This window comes from Pteropus medius, unplaced genomic scaffold, assembly GCF_902729225.1.
Source record: "Pteropus medius unplaced genomic scaffold, Ma_sr-lr_union100, whole genome shotgun sequence".
NCBI classification, from domain to species: domain Eukaryota; kingdom Metazoa; phylum Chordata; class Mammalia; order Chiroptera; family Pteropodidae; genus Pteropus; species Pteropus medius.
The window spans coordinates 277,332-298,331 of record NW_024350324.1 but is presented as its reverse complement, the minus strand read 5'-3'; the positions used below and the strand labels follow the sequence as shown (position 1 = coordinate 298,331).

General features: G+C 63.2%; 3 protein-coding genes and 1 long non-coding RNA gene across 5 annotated transcripts in view; 2 read left to right on the top strand and 2 right to left on the bottom strand.

Moving 5' to 3' along the window:
* Positions 1–205: 205 nt before the first annotated feature.
* On the bottom strand, positions 206–7,518 carry CNN2 (calponin 2). Its single transcript, XM_039839052.1, has 7 exons — positions 7,376–7,518; positions 3,683–3,804; positions 3,150–3,216; positions 2,911–3,048; positions 1,877–1,993; positions 1,599–1,745; positions 206–1,239 (listed from the first exon to the last, which is right to left on the bottom strand). Exons 1-7 carry the CDS (start codon positions 7,436–7,438, stop codon positions 964–966), a joined length of 930 nt encoding a protein of 309 aa, XP_039694986.1. The 5' UTR covers positions 7,439–7,518; the 3' UTR covers positions 206–963.
* Positions 7,519–7,602: 84 nt separating this feature from the next.
* On the top strand, positions 7,603–8,889 carry LOC120583683 (uncharacterized). Its single transcript, XR_005647845.1, has 2 exons — positions 7,603–8,062; positions 8,661–8,889. It is a non-coding gene; the product is annotated as an uncharacterized LOC120583683 (long non-coding RNA).
* A 3,328-nt stretch (positions 8,890–12,217) lies between these two features.
* On the top strand, positions 12,218–18,676 carry TMEM259 (transmembrane protein 259). Of its 2 annotated transcripts, none has more exons than XM_039839050.1 (11): positions 12,218–12,620; positions 15,144–15,422; positions 15,707–15,806; positions 16,006–16,116; positions 16,291–16,413; positions 16,507–16,607; positions 16,683–16,740; positions 16,866–16,946; positions 17,033–17,165; positions 17,240–17,339; positions 17,417–18,676. In XM_039839050.1, the coding sequence occupies exons 1-11, from the start codon at positions 12,390–12,392 to the stop codon at positions 17,972–17,974; spliced, it is 1,875 nt and encodes a 624-aa protein (XP_039694984.1). In that variant the 5' UTR covers positions 12,218–12,389; the 3' UTR covers positions 17,975–18,676. The 2 variants fall into 2 exon arrangements, with proteins under 2 accessions (XP_039694984.1, XP_039694983.1); XM_039839049.1 differs by having other exon boundaries at positions 12,390–12,620; positions 16,863–16,946.
* GRIN3B (glutamate ionotropic receptor NMDA type subunit 3B) overlaps positions 18,604–21,000 on the bottom strand; it is a 7,557-nt gene continuing 5,160 nt past the window's right edge. The window contains exons 4-7 of the mRNA XM_039838996.1: positions 20,503–20,731; positions 20,316–20,431; positions 20,043–20,194; positions 18,604–19,725 (exon numbers count right to left, since the gene is read on the bottom strand). Of these exons, the coding sequence (XP_039694930.1) occupies positions 18,802–19,725; positions 20,043–20,194; positions 20,316–20,431; positions 20,503–20,731 (1,421 nt within the window). The 3' untranslated portion in view covers positions 18,604–18,801. The remainder of the gene's footprint in view (positions 19,726–20,042; positions 20,195–20,315; positions 20,432–20,502; positions 20,732–21,000) is intronic.

Below are 21,000 nucleotides of genomic sequence, written 5' to 3'. Positions count from 1 at the left end.
GGCCGACTAAACATTCCTCTTCAGCAGGGCCCTCAGCTGTGTCTTCTTTTCAGATCATAGAAGCCCAGCCTGCTTCTCCCAAGATGGCTGTGGGCATCAGGTGTTTGCCACCCTCCCACCCCACAATGACTCAGAAGGGATCCAAGCACACAGCCCCCCCCAACCCCCCGGCTCAGGCTGCCTCTGACGCCAACTCTCCCAGCACTTGTCCCTAAAAAGAGGTTTTTATTGCCTTTGGTCCACAGTTGGTATTTCACATTATTTTTTTGGTCCCAGTGCTCCTGGATAGGGCTGGTCCCCGGAGGGCCTCTGGGTGGGGGGGCTCCTGTGCAGTACTCGGTAGGGGAGAGGGGACAAGTAAGGAAAGGGAGGGTCTGGCTTGGCCTCAACCGGTTAGACTCTGTCGTCCTGTATGGGCCTCAGTTTCCCCACTGGGCCCCTAGGCAGGTCTTGGGGAAATCCAGTCCCTCACAATGCCTAAAATATCTCGGGACTGTAGCCTGGTCTTTTCCCAGGGGACCTACTTCCTTCCCAGCATCCCCACTGCACCATCCCCACCCCATTCCCCTGAAAAAAAAAAAAAAAAAAAAATTTTCATTTAAACTACCTGACCTGTGGGGACAGAAACCACAAACTGATCGGCAGAGAAAAGGGAAGAAGGGAAAAGCAACCGGAAGCCATTTGGGGCCAGTTCCCCATCCCTGCCCAGGTTTCTTCTTCACTCTCCCCAGTCCCCCAACCCCACCCACACAGCTCAGCCCAAAGCCTGCTGGGAAATTTGCTGCCTGGATGGGCCCTATCAGGGCCCCCCACCCCATATGCATCTGGATCCGGCCTTCATTCCACCCCCACAGACCCTCAGCTGGAAGCACTTGGGCACCCAGAAAAACAAGATGAAAACACAGAAAAACCTGAAAACTCATATGGCGGCGATGATGTGGGGAGACGCCCTGCACAGGTGCCTCAGTAGCCAGCCTCCTCCTGGTAGTAGGGGGGGTACTCCGGGGCCGCCCCTGGGCTGGGGCAGTCGCCCGCAGCCCCTGAAGCCCCGTCAGCCACTGAGCCCTGCGGGCAGTACTTGGGGTCATAGATCTGCCGGCCCAGGCCAAAGACCTGGCCGCTCTGATTAGCGCCCTGCGTGTAGCCCATCTGCAGAGACATGGAGGAGTTGTCACACTTGTCGGTCCCCAGCTTGGTGTCATAGATGTGCCGCCGAGTGCCGGGAGCCGTCATGCCCACCTGGAGAGGGAGGAGAGTGTGTCAGGGCGGATGGGGAGAGGGGGAGCTGGGGCCCCCCAAGAACTCAAGTACTTCAAAGCCAGCATAACGCCCCTCCCGGCGAAACGGCAGGAAAATTGATAATTGCGGGATCTAAAAAGTTGAGAGTTGGATGGGCCTCGAGGCAAAACGCAGAGGAAACCCGAGGCCCAGAGCTGGGGGGTAACTCTCCCAGGGACACGCGGCACGCTGGGCAGGGACAGAGCAGGCCCAGGAGCAGAGGCAGCAGGGGGGGCCCAGAGTGGGGGTGTCAGCAGAGAGGGCGGGCTTTGCACAGCAGGAGACAGGGCTGGGGGCTACGGGGACGCGGCGAGGCCCACCTGGCTGGCACACTTGTTGGTGCCCATCTGTAGGCTGATGGTCGAGTGGTCCATGGGCGGCAGGATGTGGTTCTTGGGGTCATACAGATGCCTTCTCGTGCCGTACGCTGTCATGCCCGACTGGCTGGCACACTTGTTGGTGCCCATCTGTAGTGAGGGGGGCAGGAGAGGTCTTCAAGGGCTGCCTTGAACTCAAGGGGCCACCGGGTGGGACAGAGCCTGGGTTGCAGAAGCCCCTCTGCCCAGTAGGCCTCAGGGGTGGAAAGCCCGACACCCACCTGGAGCCCGATGACACACTGGCCGGCCTTCATGGTGGCGTCGTCGAAGTTCCGCTCCTGCTTCTCTGAGTACTTGACGCCAATGTCCACGCCACTATGCAGCCCCTTTGTCTTGGCCTGGAGAGGAGGAGAGCTGGAGAATCTGGGAGGGGCGCCCAGGACCCTGGAGGCAGGCCCAGAGCGCGTGGCCCAGGAACGGGGCTACGTCCTGCCCTCCGCCTGCCACCCAGTGCCTCGGGCATCTCGGACTCAGAGTCCTGACGGCCCCAGCCGTCCAGGTGTTCAGGCTGAGAATTCAGGGGGCACCCCTCTCTCTCAAGTCCCATCACTGTCTACCCAACCCCCGAGCCACCTGCCCCACCAGGACACGGCCACCATCTCTGCCCCGGGGCTCCTCCCTGCAGCCACGGGGTCTCCTGGAAACGTCCTTCGGAGCCCGGCTCCTGGCGCTGAGACCCGCCTTCCCCTCCCGCATCAGGGCCCTGCGGTCTCCTCTTCCTGAAACGCCGGCCCAGCCCACCCTGGTCTCGGTCCAAGGGCCACTAGACCCCACGCGTGCGCCTAATTCTTTCTTTCCATGCCAGGCACGCGTCACAACCTACAACTTGTTTATGACTTATGAAAAAAGGATTTGAAGAGGAGACCCTCGTGTGGACTCTGGATGATGGGAGTGGGGAGGGTCGCCTCTCGGGTGGGGAGGTGGACAGTGGTGGGAGGAGCTACATGTGAGCAGGGGTGGGCGTGGGGCGTATGGAAATCTCTACATCTCCCTCTCAATTTTGGTGTGAACCTAAAACTGTTCTAAAAAATAGGGGTTTTTTAATTAAAAAAAACTTGTTTATTGTTTATTCCTCCATCAGACTGTGAGCCCACAAAAGGGTGGACTGTCTGTCCTGTTCACATGGAATCCAGGGTGCCCGGTGCCTCCTGGGTGCTCAGAAATATTTGCAAAGGAATGAATGAGATCATCTATAAACCCGTGTCGCCCTCGCTGTGTGGCTTGGGGCAGGTTGCTGCCCCTCTCTGGGCCTCACCTTCCCTGCCAGGGCGAGAAGAGACACCTGCACCTGCGTCATGTTCCCACTCTCAAACAGGTCGTTGGCCTCGAACAGGTCCACAGGGTTCATGCCGTAGCTGACCATGGCCTTGATGAAGTTGGAGAGGTTCTCTAGCTGGGAGGAGGCAGGACAGGGGCCGTGAGGGGACCTCGGGCTGCCCGCCGGTCCAATGGGAGCCCCTGGCCCTGTCCTCGCTCCACCCGCCAGTCCCTCACCTGGTGCCAGTTCTGCATGGAGCGGTTGATCTTGGGGACTGAGCCCGGCTGCAGCTTATTCATGAGTCTGGGGGTGGGGGAGGAAACAGGAACCTCTATTAATGGAGGGGAATCTCACGGACTCAAGAGGCCAATTCTAAGCTTGGCCACCTTGCGAGGCAACCTCACCGCCTCTTTCTGGGCCTCAGTTTCCCCTCTTGCAAGGTCATGTCCACTCACAAAGCAGAGATGCTGAAGAGGAACAGCGATGGGGGCTGGGAGTATAATCCAGAACCCCTGATTTTGGGAAGTGAATCTGGGACTTTCCGTTCACATTTTTAATGTGCAAACCATGGAATGTCTGAACAGGATGCAGCAGAGAAAGGCCCCCAGAAACTTTAGGAGACGCTCCCCATTAGCAACCCTCGACAAAGCAATAACACAAGAAGCAGCAGAACGAGACCCAAGACGCCCTGAGGAAAAAGCAAGCAAGCCTCAAACAGCACGGGCGCGTGACCGCCGCGTGCGGAACACGAGCCAACACCCACACTCACGTGCACAGGATAATCCCATCCTTCAGACCCTTCTGGAAGTCAGGGCCGACAGACAGGCCCGTGAGTCCCTCGATCCAGCTGCGGAGTTCTGCCTCCTTCTGAGGGTCGTATTTGGACAGGAGCTGGAGGAGCCGAGGGCAAAGGCTCGGGGTGAGAACATACCCAGAGGAAGCTCCCCGAAGCTCCTGATGGAGCGGGGCCCGTGGCTCCCAGGGAAGAGGAGTCAGAGGGGCCTGGAGGACCCCCACGCTGGGCACAGTCGCGACACAGAGAGCCCACATGCCACACAGACACCCTCGTATCTTTCACCGAAGCGTGAGCTCTGATCCACTCCCAGTGGTGCCAAACCCCACACAGCAGCCAACGCGCCCCCTGCGGGACCTGCCCTCTGCCCTTTACCCTCTGGTCTTGCTCTCCCGGCAGTAAAGACAGACCCTTCTGTTTACCCTTCCTGTCCCCGTGGATGTGCCTGTTCTGGACGTTTCACATCAGTGGAAACACACACCGTGTGGCCTTGTGTGTCCAGCTTCTCTCACTGAGTGTTGTGTGTTACAGGTCCATCCACGCCGTAGCAAGAGTCAGAGCCTCACTCCTTTTCACAGCTGAGTAATATTCCAGTGTGTGGACGGACTACCTTGTGTGTGTCCATTGACCCATTTGTTGGCCATCTGGGCTGCTTCAAACTCTCGGCCACTGCAAATCGTGCTTTGAATGTCCGCATGTGAGTTTTGTTAGAACACCTATGTCCATTCTTTTGGGTACACATCTAGGAGCGGAATCGCTGGGAAATTCTGTTTAACTCCCCGAGGAACCACCAAACCTCTCTCTGTGACTTGAACCGGCCCCATCAGCTACTGGCTCAGGGCCTTTGCACATGCTGTCACTTTTGACTCAGATGTTTGCACAGCTGGGTCCCTGCCTTCCATCCAGTCACAGGCTGAAGGTCACCTCCTTGGAGAGGCTCCCTGACCTCCCTGGCTATGAGGGCCCTGCTCTTCCCCGTCTCTCCCTGGCCCTGCCTTACTGTCCTTCTGGTTTTTAGCTCTTCCTTCCGTTACATGATACAGCTCCTCGCCTCCGTCCCGCACAGTGCTGTCTCTGGATAAAAGCACTCATCGTCCCAGATTAGTGCACACCTACTGCCCATCACACACACACACACACCCCCTGTTCCCCATGGCAACATCTCAGAGCACTGAGAGCTGAGAAGGTCGGACTGGCTGGGGCCCTCAGAAGTCAGGGAGACCCAGGCCGGCGTGGGCAGACTGGGTCAGCCCCAGGGCGGTAAGAAGCCAAGTTCAGCCCCGTTCAGGACCAGACTGGCCAGCACGGTGAGTTTTCTGTCCCAGAGTCCCTGCTCGCCTTTGCTCACAGACCCCCCCTCCCCAGGGGCGGCCCTTTCTCTTTCTCTCCTCCTGCCACCCCAGGGGACCCGGACCTCAGAGCTGCCCTTTGCAGACCAATTCCTACTTCCAGCTCTGCCCCCAAGTCCCCCGTGCCTCAGTTTACCCATCTACATTTGAAATTGTTAGTGTAAGGGTCTCCTGAACCCGGCTCCCGCATCCTGGTGGCCGTATATAAACCCCGGTGACATGGGGTCAGGGATGAGCCTCCCAGAGTGCAGGGCAGACAAAGGCGGGAGGCTGGCCGGCTAACCGGATCCACCGGGCCGGCCCCCTCGGGCCACGGTCTCCTGGTTCCCACGGCCGGGGAGCGGCCCTGCCCTGCCCAGAGGAAGCTTTGTCTAGCCTGAGGAATGACGGAGTCACGTCCCGGTGGCTGCGCCTGAGGCACGCCGGCTGGTCTGGATGCCTGGCACGCCTGTCCAGCCGGACTCCGTCCTTGACGGCTCGCAGGGGCCGAGTGGGGGCCGGCGGGGCCGATGCCCGGGGCAGAGGCGCCTGGCCCTCCCTGCTGCCGCGGCCCCTTCCTCCCCCACTGCCCAGCGGCACGTTCTTCCTACCGCAGACTGCCAGGAATGCAGCCGCTGCCTCCCGCGAAATCTGCTAAATCGGGAACAGCTGTTTCCAGTGGTCTAAAGCCCAGGCCTGGCCAGGAATCCAGTGGCCATGGCTGCTCAGGGGGACACACTGGACGTCAGCCTGCCTCCTGCCATCCAGCTGGGGGTAAACTGAGGCACGGGGGCCGGATAGAGCAACCCCCACCCCCGTCCTAAGCAGCTGGTGAAGTGGACACGGCATGGGCTCAAAGCCATAGGAATTTGGTTTCGAATCCGGGTGTGGCCCAAGTGACCCCCGGCAAGCTGGTGGGGGCCCCGCCCACCCTCCAGACCAGTGAAGAGCTCGGCTTTCTGACCTCACCTCCCCCACCCCACGGGGCGCGCAGGTATCAACCTGCCCCCTCGGCACTCCATCTCCGGAAGCTGCCCCACCCGCACCACTTCCTGCTTCCTTGGGGGAGGTATGGGGTGCAGCAGACCAGTGGCCGATAGGCGCTGGACGCAGCAGGTCAGGGGTCCAGTCCTGACTCCGCCACTCACAAGCTGCGTGGTCCCGGGCAGCTCCGGTGACGCCTCTGAGCCCCGCGTGCAAACGGGGGCCCCTGAGCGGCCCTGGCGCCGGGCAGGGGCGCCCGTCTGCACGGGCGGCGGGGTTACTGCTGGAGGGGACTCGTGCGTTTAAGGGGGTGTGGAGCCTGCTGAGTGACCATGGTGGGTCCCTTGGCTCCCCACGCCTGAAATGTCCTCTCGTCCAAGGCGCAGGCGGAGGCTCCCAGGAGCCCGCGGAGGATGCGGACTTCCCCCTCCTGTCCTCAGGCCCTGGGGTGCCCCCCGCAGGTGCCTGTCTGGGGCTGGCAGGCTCCTTTCCGGGGCCACATTCCCAGACGCCTGGTGGGAGGATGTGGGGGTGCACAGGGATGGCAAACCCCCCTCCAGCTGGAAGGGCCCTTGGCCTTCAGGCCTGGGACGCCTGGGTCTGGGATGACTTCTTACTCGGCCTCTCCCAGGTGGGCCCTGTTGTGTGACACTCTGAAAGTGTCCGCCCCTCTCTGAACCTTTCTTAAAAAGTGTCTCCCGCTGGCCCCACCTGTTTCCAAATTACAAAACCCACACACTTTAGGGTTCCTGTGGACCCCTTCGCTGTCCCTTTAACTTTGTTAGATGGAGACAAAGGACCCACAGGGGAACAGCCCGGGCGGACCCCCTGCGCTCCGACTTCCCCCTGGTGCCTTCCCCCCCACCCCCGCAGGTGTAAGAGGTCGGTAAATTCCTGTGGGGGCGCCGGACACCCTTCTGAAAAAAAATGCAAGCCCCCACTTTGCCCTCAGCAGCAACCAGCGGCCCAAGCAGAAGTGTGGGTTGGGGGGGGTGGGGAAGGGGCTGCTGGGGTCCTCAGACCCTCAGGTCTTGAAGCCCTACAGGGGCCCAGGGGCTGTGGGGTTCAGGCTGGGAACGGACTGGGGAGCACCGCCGGGGAGCGGTCAGACCCACCCATCCCTAGACGCTGGGGGTGGTGCCAGACCGCTGACCTCACTGCTTCCCCAGAGTTGAGGGAGCCTCGGGGGGCGCCCCCAGTACTCCAGATGCTGGGGAGGAGGGCCAATCTCGCCCCAGGTCCCAGAGCCACTGCGCCCCCAGATTTCGGGGAGCCCGGCGGGGCGCGCAGCCCTGCAGAAGTCCGAGGGCGCGAGGCCTCCGGGGGCGGGGGTAGGACTGGGGCGCCCCTCACTTACCCGGTTCTTGACCTCGGCCGAAAGCCCATAGGAGGGCCCCTTGTTGAACTGCGTGGAGCTCATGCCGGCGACGGGACGGGACGGACGGACCGACGGCCGGGCGCGCGGGCGGCAGGCGACAGGCGCGCGGGCTCGGCCCCGCCCCCGCCGCTGATTGGCCCCCGGCGCACATGTCCTTATAAGGCCGCGACGCGCCGGATTCCTGCGGCCGCCGACTTCCTGAGCCCCCTAGGCCGCCGCGGACCCCCCGCCCCGGCGGAGCGCCCCATCCCCGGGGGCCCGCAGGGACACTGAGGCAGGGAGGGCAGGGGCTCCACTCGCCTGCTCCCTGCTGGGAGCCCCCAGGTGGCTCTTTCACCCTTTCTGGGTCTCAGTTTCCCCTTCTGCCCAGATGATGGAAGAGGGGGAATTGTTGGGTGGAACCCCCCAGTTCCCTCGAGGCACGAATGAGGACCCCTCTCTTCCACTTAGAGGCGCTTCCCAGTCTAGCCCCACTCCCGGGAAATCCCACAGCTGGGTGAGGGACACGGGAACCAGGGGTTTGGAGGAGACGGGGGCCATTGGAGCTGGGGCTTCGATGGCTGAGTAGGAGTCTGCCAGTCCGAAAGGGATGAGTATTCCCCGCGGAACAAAAGGTGCAAACACCTGGAGGGACCGTCTGGTTGAGAGCCTGCAGAGATCAGTCAGGTAGGCTGGAGACACTGTGGAGATACCCTGGAGGTAGGGCCGGGGCCGCGGTAAGTGCCAGGCCAGGCACACAGGTGGCGCTCAAGAGGTGATGTCCGCTTGTACAGGTAAATCAGTAAATGAATGAAAAACAGGATGAATGAGTTCACTTACGCAGTAACTCGGTCATTCGTTTATTTATTCACACACCTATCCGTTCATCAAAAGCTCCCTGACAGGACGTCTGAGCCAGTCCCTTGCTAGGTGAAACTGGACGCCCCCGGACACCTTAGCTCTGGCCCTGCCCATCTCTGGGAAGACAGAGCAAGGCACAGAGTTTCTGGACAGAAAGTGGGGCCTAGGGTGTTTAAACCTGGAGGGGGAGTAGGAGCTCCACTAAAGGGTTCAAGGAGACCTGGCATATAAGAGGGGGCATGGGAGGTGGGGTTTTGAAGCACGAGTAGGAGTTTGACACATTTGACAAGTGTCTGGTTGAAGACGAACGCTGACCCTGGATCCCAGTTTTGGAAAACGACTGGGTGTATTTGGAACAACCTGGAGGGACGTGAGCGTGTCCCTCTCCAGCGTAAGTTGTTCGAACTTACCTGTCCGGGTGCAGGTGAGTTCTTCGAGGATGCTTGAGTGACGGAACTGGGCTGGCCGTGAGCGGGAAAGAGGCCGGATTTCCAAGACGTGGTACAGAAAAAGATGTAAAATACGCCTTCCGTCACTTTTCACATCGATCACCTGTTGAAACGGCCGTATTTTTGAAATACTGAGTTACGGGAAACTTGTTAGCAAAACTGTTCTCTTTTGGTTCTTTTAATGTGGCTACCGGGAAGCTGAAAGTTATGTGTGTAGTTTGTCTTATATTTCTCCTGGCGAAGGCTGTTCTTGACCCACGGCCCAGGTCCAGACGCTGCCTCGGTGTGGGTGTGTGTGTGTCCCGAGAGCTCAGAATGGTTTTTATATTTTTAAGTGGTTGAAAAGAATCAAAAGAAAACTATCCCACAAAGCGTGGAAATCATGTTTTCCACATTTCAGTGTCCAAAGTTTCTTTGGCGCCCAGCTGGTCGGCCGACTGGCCGTTAACGTCAGCCTTGCTGTTACTGTGGGACTCTCTGGCCTTTCCCAGAAAGCCATTTGCCGACCCCCGGTATAGCTTCTCCACCTCCCGGAACCCCAGAAATCCAGACGTCCTGGAATTCACAATCCCAGAGTTCCGGCAGCTCAGAATGCGCACCTTGGGGACGCTGCGGGGTAGGGTCCGCACCCCCATAAAGCGAGCCTTGAGATAAGGCGGGCTCTAACTTTTGTGCTGCTGGGGGGGGTCTTACCATCCTTGGTAAAAAAACAACAACAACAACAAAAAAAAACACAACACCTGTGAAGCACCAGAAAGCCAACACAGCACAACAGGGTGTGCTTGGGTCAGGGACCCGCCCAAGCTCCTCAGGAGGGTGGAATTGTGTGGATCTATGTCAGTCTCCTACCCCGGCGCCCCAACCTTGGAGCCTGAGTTCAATTCCCTTCCCCCCACCTGACAGTGTAACTGGGTGAAGTTGCGAAGTTACTCCCTCCTGTCTGCAAAGCTGAGATAAGGGCTGTTGAGGCAACACAGGTCACAATCCTAGGAATTCTGGCCTTGGCCAGGAAAACCTCACAAGGATTCTGGGGCCTCTGCCCCTGCCCTGTGCCCTTGACTCTGTGGCACTCACCCATCTGCCATAGACCCCCGGGGGTCTGCAGGGCTGGGGCCGCAGAGGCCTCAGGCACTGCCCAGGGTGGCTGGGCCCAGGGGTCTTGGTGGCTGGGCGCAGGGGGCCGCAGGTGCGGAGAGGGCCCTGCCCGGCAGCCACCTCGGAGATCCAATCTAAGCAGGTGGCTTTGCTCCTGCCGTGCTCTCTGCCTGAGGCTCTGTCTGGTTCCTTCACACCCCTTCCAGCACCTGAGCACCTCCCACCCCTACGTGACTCTCAACCGGCCCCAGCCGGCTCCTGCCCAAGCGCCCTCGGCAGACACACCCACGGCTTGCCCCAGAATCCAGCACAGCTTCCAAGTTACCGGCTGTCCCCAGAAAGGCAGTGTGGCATTGGTCCACCTCTATTTCCCCTGGTTTAGATTTAGAACTGTCTCCCACCGCTGGTCCTTTTTCCGAGAAGGCCAGGCAGCTGTCCAGGGGCCGGAGGAGCCGTTTGGGGCGTGGCGAAGCCGCGCTGGGGCGCTGTGTGCCTGCCACGTGAGAGGGAGCGCTAGGTGCGCCGCAAGGGACAGCAGCCGCTGCCGCAGGGGCTTTTTGACATGCGCGACTCTAATACAAAGGAATCAAGTTTAAAATTCCACTCCTCGGTCGAACTGGCCGCATTTCCCTGCTGGGGAGCCCTGTGGGTGCTGCGTTTGGCCTCCCTGGAGACAGCAGAGACTCACAGCTCCGCCCACAGTGGAGCTAAGCGTGCTCCCAGACCAAGGGTCAACCTCCGCGGGCCTCTCCACCAGGAAAGCCTATCTTTACCTCCCTTTGCAACTAACAAGTGATCCGAGGGATGATCCACAATGATTTCGAGAGTGAGCATTTATCAAGTAGGCTCCTATTATCTGCCAGGCCCGTGCAGGGCGCTCTCTATGAAGCAGAAAAAGAATGACGTCAGCCTCCCGTCGCGGGAGCAAGAACCGGTCTGTCCATACGCTCAGGGTGTCGGGCTCCCAGGATTATGAAAGTCAGCACGTAGGTCTGGAAGGTTCTCTCAGCCTCCAGGTCACAGCTGAAGTCACCTCCCTCCCCGATGGCCCAATCCAATTCAGAAGAGCCAGCACCCACCCCGCCCCCACTCCCGCCTTTCTCAGACGTGTTATCTGCGCCCCTCACGATGGGACGGACACTCACCATCAGGAATCAGACCAGACACCTTCTTGTCTGTTTGCCATGTTGGTCCTAGAGCTCTGTGAGGGCAGGGACCTGGCCTGTGTGGCCACCGCTGGGTCCCCAACACCTGGCGCTGGCTTATTTCCCTGAACGCGTCTACAGCAGTCCTGCATGTCTACTGTCCTGCTCCAGGGCATCCGCTCAGTGTCCTGCTCCAAGCCTCCCGTCTCCCCTTCTTTGTGTCTGGAGTTGGAGGGCGCGGCGGAAGCACCTGGCATATAATGAGTGTTGGGTCCTGTTACCTCCTTGGCTGCTAGGAAGCACCCTGGGCTTTGAAAGATGGAGGGGGGAGGGGCATGTGCCAGGGCAGCCAAGAGGGGCGCATGACTGCGGGTCTGAGGGCTCCTACCCCGGATCCAGGGTCCCAGACACTTTTCAGGGCCGCTCCGTTTGCTTCGCAGAGTCCTGTCCACTGTCGTCCCACACGGGCCAAGAGCTCGCGGGTGGCACGTGGCAGACGCACACCTGCGGCCCCAGGAGGTGGGAGCCGATCCGCCTGAACGACCCCCCCATTCACGGCAGGAAGAGCCAGCAAAGATGGGTGTATTGGGGATGGCAAAAGAACTACGACTCGCGACAAGCGTAGGGGAGAGAGCAAATGACGAAGGCGATGGCTCCTCGGCTGCAAAACGCGGCTCGGCCAGCCTCTCTCCTCTCACGCGACAGCATACTCCGCAACTGCCCGTCACCAGCCGGCGCTGTCGCTGGCTCCGGGCGCGGCAAGCGGCTGGAGGTCCGGCCAAGTGGCGACCTCCGCGCTGAGGGGAGAGGCGGGGGCACGCCGGCGCCCTGTTGCGTCAAGGGGCCCCTGGTGGAGGCGAAGTCGCCCCGGAGCACGCCAGGGGGCGCCGTGGCGTCACAGGGGACCGCGTGGGGGCCCGCAGCGGCTTCCAAAGTGAGCACGTAAAACGTTTTCTCCGCGGAGTATTTAAAGGCCACAAAAAACGTTACTTTATAGTTGGAGTGAGTTGGAGTGATCCGACCTAGCCTTTCACTCGGCCTCGCTGGCCAAAGCGCCACGTCAGGGAACATCTCCTACCGTCGCACTTACTTAAATGTCTTTGGTCACGTAAAAACACGCAGATGTTGACCAATTTCACCGCCCAAGCGCGCCCTCGCGGCCGCTGAGGATTCTGGGGGGAGCGATATGCAAAACACCGGGCCAGACGCAGCCCCGCCCCCGGCGCGGTCGGGCGACGGGGCGGGGCCGCCGTGGGCCGGCCGCCGACATCCCAGCGTCCCTCGCGGGCGGAGGGGGACCGCTCTTGCCGGCGCGGCGACTCGCTGGCGTCATCAGGGCCGCGGAGGCGGAAGATGGCGGCGGCGGCCGGGCAGCCGTGAGTATCGCGGCGGCGAGGAGTGCTGATGGCGGCCGGGAGGCGCCCTCGAGGACCCGCGGGCCGTTAGGGCGCGACGCTGGGCGGCATGTCGGAGCACGCGGCGCCCGGGGCCCCGGGGCCCGGGCCCAACGGCGGTGGCGGCGGCGGAGGCCCGGCCCCCGCGCGCGGGCCCCGCACCCCTAACCTCAACCCCAACCCGCTCATCAACGTGCGCGACCGGCTCTTCCACGCGCTCTTCTTCAAAATGGCTGTGACCTACTCGCGGCTCTTCCCACCCGCCTTCCGCCGTCTCTTCGAGTTCTTCGTGTTGCTCAAGGTGACCGCGGCCCCGACCACCGACCCTTGACCTCAGCGGCAGGACGCTCCCCCTCTGGCCTGCGACCTCTGACCCCGACCCCGCCCAGGACAGCGAACCCCTCCCACCCGGAGGTCTAGACCCGGCGCGATCTCTTGAGATTCACCCCTTAAGCTGCACTCCAGCCCCGCCCCCATATATGTGACTTCCCTCGGAAGGCACGAACCTCACCCCTGAGGTGGCCGGTGATCCCGACTCCAGGAACTCCCACTCAGCCCTCTCTTTCTGCTTCCTCTTTTCTTGGGGCTCTCCCCGTCCTTGGGACCTTCCACCAGCCCCCACCCCAGCGCTCCCTCCTCTGAGCCTCATGGGGGAATGTGACCTAACTCAGGTCACCTCACTAGGGTTAGTGGCAAAGTCACAGCCAGCGCTACTACCCACAGCAAGAACCCGTACATGAGCCTCCTTCCCATCCTCCCTCAGGTGGCAGAGTTTTCAGCCCAGAGTGCCACTCAGGAAGGACTGGTGATGGCCTGGGTCCCTCCAAGAATAGGGACTCATTCAGATGTGGGCCCAGAAAGGAGCTGGCGGGGCTCCAGGGTTCTGGGTTCCTGAGCAGAGGGGTGGTCCCAGCTGCCGCCTGTCAGGTCTGAAGGAAGGGTTTAGAAACAGCTTTTAGGTTCCTATCAGAGTCCCACCAGGGAGGGCCTGGGGTGCTGACATCGCCCAGCTGCTCGGGTCCCTCACCTGCAGGGAGGGGGCCGATGCTGGCGGAGGAGGTGCTTGGGGTGACGGCCAGCCCCAGGGCGTCGAGAGCGGGTTGCAGGTCGGCCACTTGACCAACTTCCTGCCTCCTCTGTGGGTCCCCAGACTTCACGACTTGCCAGCACCAGCTCAGCGGTCCCCAGACGCCAAGATGGGGAGAGGGGCCGGGGTGCAGGGTGGCCGGTGGGAGGCTGGTCTGGCCTTCCATGCTGTCTCCGCAGCCCCCTCCTCCCCTGGCAGAGCCCCAAGTCTGTTCTGGTCTATGTCTGTACTGAGACCTGGGGGCCCAGGGGCTCCGACATCTGTCTGTTGAGCTCTCAGCGATGCCCTCGTCTTCTTCCCTCTGTGGCACTTTTGGTGCTCAGGCAGCTGGGGAGTTGGGTGCCTGCAGCTTCAGGTGTGGCTGAATCCAGGCGCGCATCCGTGTGCTCAGAGGCAGGGCCTCATCCCACCCTGTGGTCGGGCCAGGATGCATGTGGGTGCCTTACCGACGTGGTCTTGGCCCAGTCTGCAAGGCAGACTCCAGAGGGAAGGCCAGGTGGCCCACGGCCGGCGTTGGCACCACCGGCCAGGGCTCCAGGCAGGGCATGGAAGGGGTGGGGTGCTGGTGGCCCCCATGGGCAGCTCGCCACCATCCTGCATTAATGTCCACAACAGAGCATGGGGCTGGTGTCTCTATGATCCTGGCTTTTTAAGCTGTGGTTTGGACCACACAGGGAGCTAGTCATTTGGACTAGGAGAGCAGGCATTTGGTGTGGGAGCTGGAGTGGCCGGAGGCTGTGCTGGCCTAGCTGAGGGGTCACTCCGGTCTCTGGCTGAGCAGCCACTGGGGTCACCGGCTGCCTGACACCCACCTTTTCTGGGAAAGCGGATGCCACATTGGGTCAGCTGGGCCCTTTCTTCAAGGAGGAGGGGAGTAGGTAGGACTCGCAGGGGTGATACTCTGGACCCAACGTTTAGTCTAGGCGGGCAACAGTCAGCCAACAGGGTCCCCACAAAAAGTAGGACCCCCAGCGGCTGAGGTGGGCCCTTGAGGAGGACGGTGTCCCTATTACATAGACCCAGGTAAAGGGTCTCATAGACATACTTTCAGCCAAATGGAAGGGGCTGGGTCACAATGTAGAGCAAGGTCCCTGTGGGCACTTCTAACATCAGGCTGGCGGTTCTCTGTGGGGACCATGCTGGGCACTGGGGGCTGGCCTTGCACCCTTGATGCCAGGAGCACTCCCGGCGAGACAACCACAGATGTCCACAGACTTGGCCCAGTGTTCCCTGGGAACAGAGCCACTCAGGTCAGACCTTTGCTGTCCCACTTTTACTGATGGGAAAACCACGGCTCAGAGGCGGGGCGCGCAGGCCCAGCGTGCTCATGCTGGCTGTGTCTCTGCAGTTCCAGCTGGCCCTGCCAGCGAGGGAGGGGCGCAGAGGGTGCCGGGCGGGTGAGGGAGGCTGTTTTTAGCCAGTGAGGTCAGGGGTCCTCTGAGGACAAGGCAGAGTATGAGGTGGCCGGACTGGCCCGTTGGGGGCAGCAGGTGGTGCGGGGTGGCAGCACCTGGGCTGGACCTCCCAGGATGGGAGCAGTCAATTGGTGTAGCCATGTGCTCTGCTGGACCCCTGTCAGGTGGCCTCTTCCACGGTGGGGGTTTCATATGTGCCCCAGAGGGTCTCCCGGATCAGCCGGGACAGGGCCAGGCCCTTGCACCGGGATGCCCCCAGGGCTGCTGGGAAGGGCTCAGGAGCCCCCCAGCAGCTCAGGCTTCCCTGACCGCCCCGCCCCAGGCGCTGTTCGTGCTCTTCGTCCTCGCCTACATCCACGTGGTCTTCTCCCGCTCGCCCATCAACTGCCTGGAGCACGTGCGCGACCACTGGCCGCGGGAGGGCGTGCTGCGCGTGGAGGTGCAGCGGAACTCCAGCCGCGCGCCCGTCTTCCTGCAGTTCTGCGCTGCCGGCCGCAGCAGCTTCCCTGGCCTGGCCGCAGCCCCCCGCGGCCTGGAGCTGGAGGAAGAAGAGGAGGAGGAAGAGCTGACCATGGAGATGCTGGGGAACCGCTCCATCCAGGTGAGCTGGCTGAGCGGACTGTTACCTGCAGGGGCTTGGCCTCGCTCTGGGTGCTGATGGGTCCCGGGAGGCTCGGCTGGGGTGGATGAGGGGCCCACAGGGAGGGCACGCTGGTGCAGTCAGAGGCGGGGTCCTGTCGGCAGGAGCCTGGTGTTGGTGGGATGTGGCAGGTGGAGGCTGCTCGGGCACAGTGGCCAGGGAGGAGTGCGTGTCCTCTCAGGCAGTGGGACGGGTGTGGGCCAAAGCCCCCAGTGCTGGACACCCCACCTCCCACTGCCCTGCAGTTTGAGCTGGACATCGAGCCCAAGGTGTTCAAGCCGCCAGGGGGCCCCGAGGCCTTGAACGACAGCCAGGAGTTCCCCTTCCCCGAGACGCCCTCGAAAGGTGCGTGCTGCCAAGACGCCAGACGGGATCCCCTGGGGAGCCGCCACCCCACTGTCAGGAGCACATGGGGCTAAGGGAGACGGGTCTGGCCCCAGGTCTTTCTGCCTGGTCCCGCTCTGTGCCCTGGGGCCCTCCGAAGGAGGGCAGGCGGCTCGGCAGGGTCCCGCCGACTGACAGGTCATGCCCGCCCCGCCCACAGTGTGGCCACAGGATGAGTACATCGTGGAGTACTCGCTGGAGTACGGCTTCTTGCGCCTGTCGCAGGCCACACGGCAGCGGCTCAGCATCCCGGTCATGGTGGTCACCCTGGGTGAGTCACCTGGGAGGGGGCCTGAGTGGGGGTGACCCAGGAGCACTTGAAACCGAGGTCTGGGGGCCGTCCCTGCTCCATCCCCTGTAGATGTATGGTCCCGGCACTGCTCCGGTGGGGCGACAGGCCACCGGGGGCCTTACCAGACACACCCCCATCGCATGCCACCCACAGACCCCACGCGGGACCAGTGCTTCGGGGACCGTTTCAGCCGCCTGTTGCTAGCTGAGTTCCTGGGCTACGACGACATTCTCATGTCCAGCGTGAAGGGCCTGGCAGAGAATGAGGAGAACAAGGGTGCGTCCAGGACCGGGTCTGGGGACTGGGGCGTCCTGGGTGATGGGCGATGGTGCTCACAGCCCCCCCCCCGCCCCCGCCCGCCCCTCCCAGGCTTCCTGCGAAACGTGGTGTCGGGCGAGCACTACCGCTTCGTGAGCATGTGGATGGCCCGCACGTCCTATCTGGCCGCCTTCGTCATCATGGTCATCTTTGTGAGTGCGCGGGGCGGGGCGGGCAGGGGGCGCAGGGCGGGCCGCCCTCCCCGGCCTCACGCGGCCTCTCCGCAGACGCTGAGTGTGTCCATGCTGCTGCGCTACTCCCACCACCAGATCTTCGTCTTCATTGGTGAGTCTCCCCACCCGCCGAATGGAGGGCGGGCTCAGCCCCCGGCCCCCGTGGCCCCCTGCCCCACCCCCCACCCCGAGGCCGCCTCACCGGGTCTGCCCGCCGCCACCCTCTGCCCGCAGTGGACCTCCTGCAGATGCTGGAGATGAACATGGCCATCGCCTTCCCTGCAGCGCCCCTGCTGACCGTCATCCTGGCCCTTGTGGGTGAGGACCCCTCTGCCCGCCCCCCACAACCCCTCTCCAAGGCCCCAGCCTCCTTGCTGGGTGCACCTAACCGTGGCTTCCCGCAGGGATGGAGGCCATCATGTCGGAGTTCTTCAACGACACCACCACCGCCTTCTACATCATCCTCATCGTGTGGCTGGCTGACCAGTACGACGCCATCTGCTGCCACACCAACACCAGCAAGAGGCACTGGCTGCGGTGAGTGCTGCCGGGTGGCAGGGTGCGGGGGGCCGGGTGGGCTCCGGCAGGGGTGCTCACCGTGGCCCTCACAGGTTCTTCTACCTGTACCACTTCGCCTTCTACGCATACCACTACCGCTTCAACGGGCAGTACAGCAGCCTGGCCCTGGTCACCTCCTGGCTCTTCATCCAGGTGAGGCCCCTGGCTCCCAGGGCCGCCCATGGCAGGTGGGCCCTGGGCAGCGCCTGATCTGTGCCCCCTGCCCCCAGCATTCCATGATCTACTTCTTCCACCACTACGAGCTGCCCGCCATCCTGCAGCAGATCCGGATCCAGGAGATGCTGCTGCAGGCGCCACCGCTGGGCCCCGGCACCCCCACGGCGCTGCCAGACGACCTCAACAACAACGGGGGCACCCCGGCCGCCGCCGCCGCCACCCCCGCCGGCCAGGCCCCCGCCCTGGGCCCTGCCTCGCCGGGGGCTGGCGGGGTTTCGGGACCTGTGGGCGAGGCGCCCAGCTCTCTGGTGGCTGCGGCAGCCTCGGTGGCTGCGGCAGCCAGTGGCGACCTGGGTTGGATGGCAGAGACGGCTGCCATCATCACAGATGCCTCCTTCCTGTCCGGCCTGAGCGCCTCCCTCCTGGAGAGGCGGGCAGCCGGCTCCCTGAGCCCAGGTGGGGGGCTCCCTCGAGGCCCCCAGCTCCCCCAGGACAGTGTCCCCCCAAGCGACTCCTCAGCACCTAACACAGCCCCTCTGGCTGCTGGGGTGCGTGGGCCCAGCCCCGAGTCCACGACCCCAGCAGACACGCTCTCTGAGGTTGGCTCCTGAGCCCTTGGCAGCTGAGCGCCTCTGTCCCTGGCTATCCAGGCTGGCCGGATGTGACCTGGCTGGGGCCCTCAGGGTCAGGGAGGTTGTCACCGGTGTCTGGGGACTGCCCAGCCTGCTTTGTGTCAGCTTCCATCTGGTTTGCCCAGGGATGGGCTCCTCTCTCCTGGGTTTGGGGCCTGCCCTTGGCCTGTCCCTGTTAGTTTATGGTGGGCTCCTTCAGCCAGCAAATCAAGGCAGGCAGATAAACCAGGGCAGGAGATGGGGGTGGGGACTCCACGGAAGGTTCTGGAAGGGGTTGGTGACAGTCTGCACTGAGCCAGCTGTACTTGGGGGCAGAGTCTGGCAGGACTCTGAGCCAGGTGAACATGGGCGGGGGTTGTGGTCGCTGTCCCAGCCCCTAGGCTGGTGCTCGTAGTGCACAGTGCCTTTTTCATGGCCCCTGCCCCCACACGTGTGCGCGTGTGTGCACACACCAGGGCTGGGGTCCGGTGAGGGCAGGGCTGGTGCCTGTGGCACGGGATGGCTGAGCGCGCCAACATTGAAAGCAGTAGCCAGGCGCTGGGGTCCAACCCTGTCGGGGTGGGAAAGGGCCTCAGGCCAATCCAAGTGACTCAGTGAGGACTGCGGAGTGCTCATTCCGTCTGTTTAATTGCCGTGTACGAAATGGTGTTTGTACATAGAATAAACTGTCTGTTGACAGCATCAGGTTAGCGTCTCCATGTGCGCGGGGCTGGGGTTGGCTTCTGCGCATGCTCTGGCGCGGGCTCCACCCCCTTCAGGGCCAAGTGGGCGGGGCGGGGCCCCCGCCCTCGCTGTTGGTGGAGGCGTCACGGGGCGGCCGCTTCCGCGCAGGTCTGGAGCAGGCGCAGCGGGCGATCGCAGGTGCCGCCCCGGAGCTGGGTCAGGAGCTCGCCGCGCCGCCGCAGCGCTCGACGGAGCCGCGCCCTTGCGCCAGCGATGTGCCGCTCCAGCTCCTCCAGCTCACCCGCGAGCCCGTGGGCAGCGGGCGGCTGGCCGTTGGAGCAGAGCCAGGCGGGGTCTTCGGTCGGCCCAGGCTCCTCCGCGTCCGTGTCCCCGGTGGGTGCAGCAGCGGCCACGGCCGGCTCCAGCAGAAAGCGCACGCGACGCTCCCTCACCACGGCCCGCCGCACCCGTGTCCAGCCTCCGGGGCCCGCGGGGGCGACTGGCGTGTCCCCTTGTTCCTCCGGACCCCTGAAGACGGAGCATGGATGGGGCTGGAGCAGTGTTCCCTGAGAAAAGGGCAGCCACGCCTCACCCACGGCCCTGCTCTGCCCTCGGGTCAGGGTCCCTGAGGAGGCCCTGGTGGTGGGAGGTGTGGACCAAGCAGTCCAGCCCTCCGGGAAGGGACATGGAGGCGGAGGTCTAAGTGGCTGACCCGAGGGCGGTTGTCGGAGCTGGCGGGGTGAGAGCGACTCCGGGGCCCCGCACCTCGGTTGGGGCTCCTGCGCATCCGGCCGCTCCATGTTGAGGGCACGGTGGATTCTCTGTGAACCAAACGGAGGCTGGGCAGGGTCGGGTCGGGTGAGCAGGCTGCCCGTGCCCGCCGGCCACCAGCCGCCCCTCACCTGGCTCGTGTGCAGCCAGTACTGCAGCCTGTTGGCCCTTCGGATGCAAGGCAGTGCCAAGTGGTAGCAGACGTGCTCACCCAGCGAGCTGAGCAGGGCGCTGCCCAGCCCCAGGCAGAGCAACACAAAGAGCCCCGAGAAGTGGTAGATGCCCATCTGGAGGGTCTGTGGCAGGTGGAACACAGGCGTGAGCATCTCACGGTCAGGGCAGACCCTTGTGGAGCCCTGGCCTGGCGGGGCACAGAGGTTGGGCCAAAGATGGTTTGGGGGGCTGTGTCTGCCTGGGTAGGTCGGGCTCCTTGTTCTGGAGCAAGGTGTCATGGAGAAAGGGGCACTGGAGCTGGGGTTTTGAAGGATGAACACAAATGCACAAAAAACAAATACACCTTGGAGTGAGGAGGGGTCTGGCCACCTCAGTCGAGGCCCACGCAGGCTCAGGGCCCCCACACCTACCCCACCCTGTGTCCCGGGCCCTGCCCCACCTCTGTGACAGCGAACACGCGCTTCCCACAAGGCACCATCTTGTACCACTTGTCATGCAGCAGGTCCATGAAGCCAGAGGACTTGTAGTGGCTGATGAACTCCGACAGGATGGAGGTGAGCGGCGAGTTCTGGGGGAGTCCGATGCCGTAGCCTGGGGGGGACAAGTTGGGGCCAGCTGGACACAGCTCCTGGCGAACCATACCCTCGCCTCGCTCCCCAGCCCTCAGTGGCTCCCCGCCGCCCCAGGATCGCTGGTCCCAGAGGCCCCTCACCCTCGATGGCGAAGGGCTTGCCCACGGTGAGCAGTCTGCAGTCGGCGTCGATGGAGACCTCGTAGTCCAGGAGCGACTTGTCCATGATGAAGGCGTTGAGCTTCGGGGGGTCGCTCCTGCAGGGGTCAGGGGAGGGGTGAGCGGCCGCCCCGGCGGGGGCGCCCCACCGCCCCGCCCCCCGCCTCACGTGAGCATGGCGACGCCGCGGGGCGTGGTGGGCGCGCTGTGGCGCCGCATGTGCGCGTGCATCTCGGGGAAGCTCTTCTTGATGTAGGCCTCGGCGCTGCTCTCCCGCACGGTGCCGAAGCGGAAGCCCTGGGACGGGTGGTGCAGCTGCGGGCCCGCGACCCGCCAGCGGTCAGCGCCCACCCCCGCTCTGCCGCGGCCCCACCCAGCGCCTGCCGTCTGCAGGGGCCCTATGGGCCGGGTGCCCAGCCATCATCTCTAGTCCCCCAGCCCTTGCTATGCCAGGAGCACCCTCAGTGTGACAGCCAGTGGGCTCCGCTCACCCCCGAACACCCAGGACTGGCCCTTTGCCGACCCCCCGCACCGCCTTCACCCAGCTTCCCACGCCTGCCGCGGTCACTCGGAGGCGGGCACAGCCCCCTCCCCCTGCTTTCCAGTGTCCACGCTCCCTAGCGTGGCTGCTCTCAAGGGACCAGAGCGCCACCAAAGCCACTTGCGA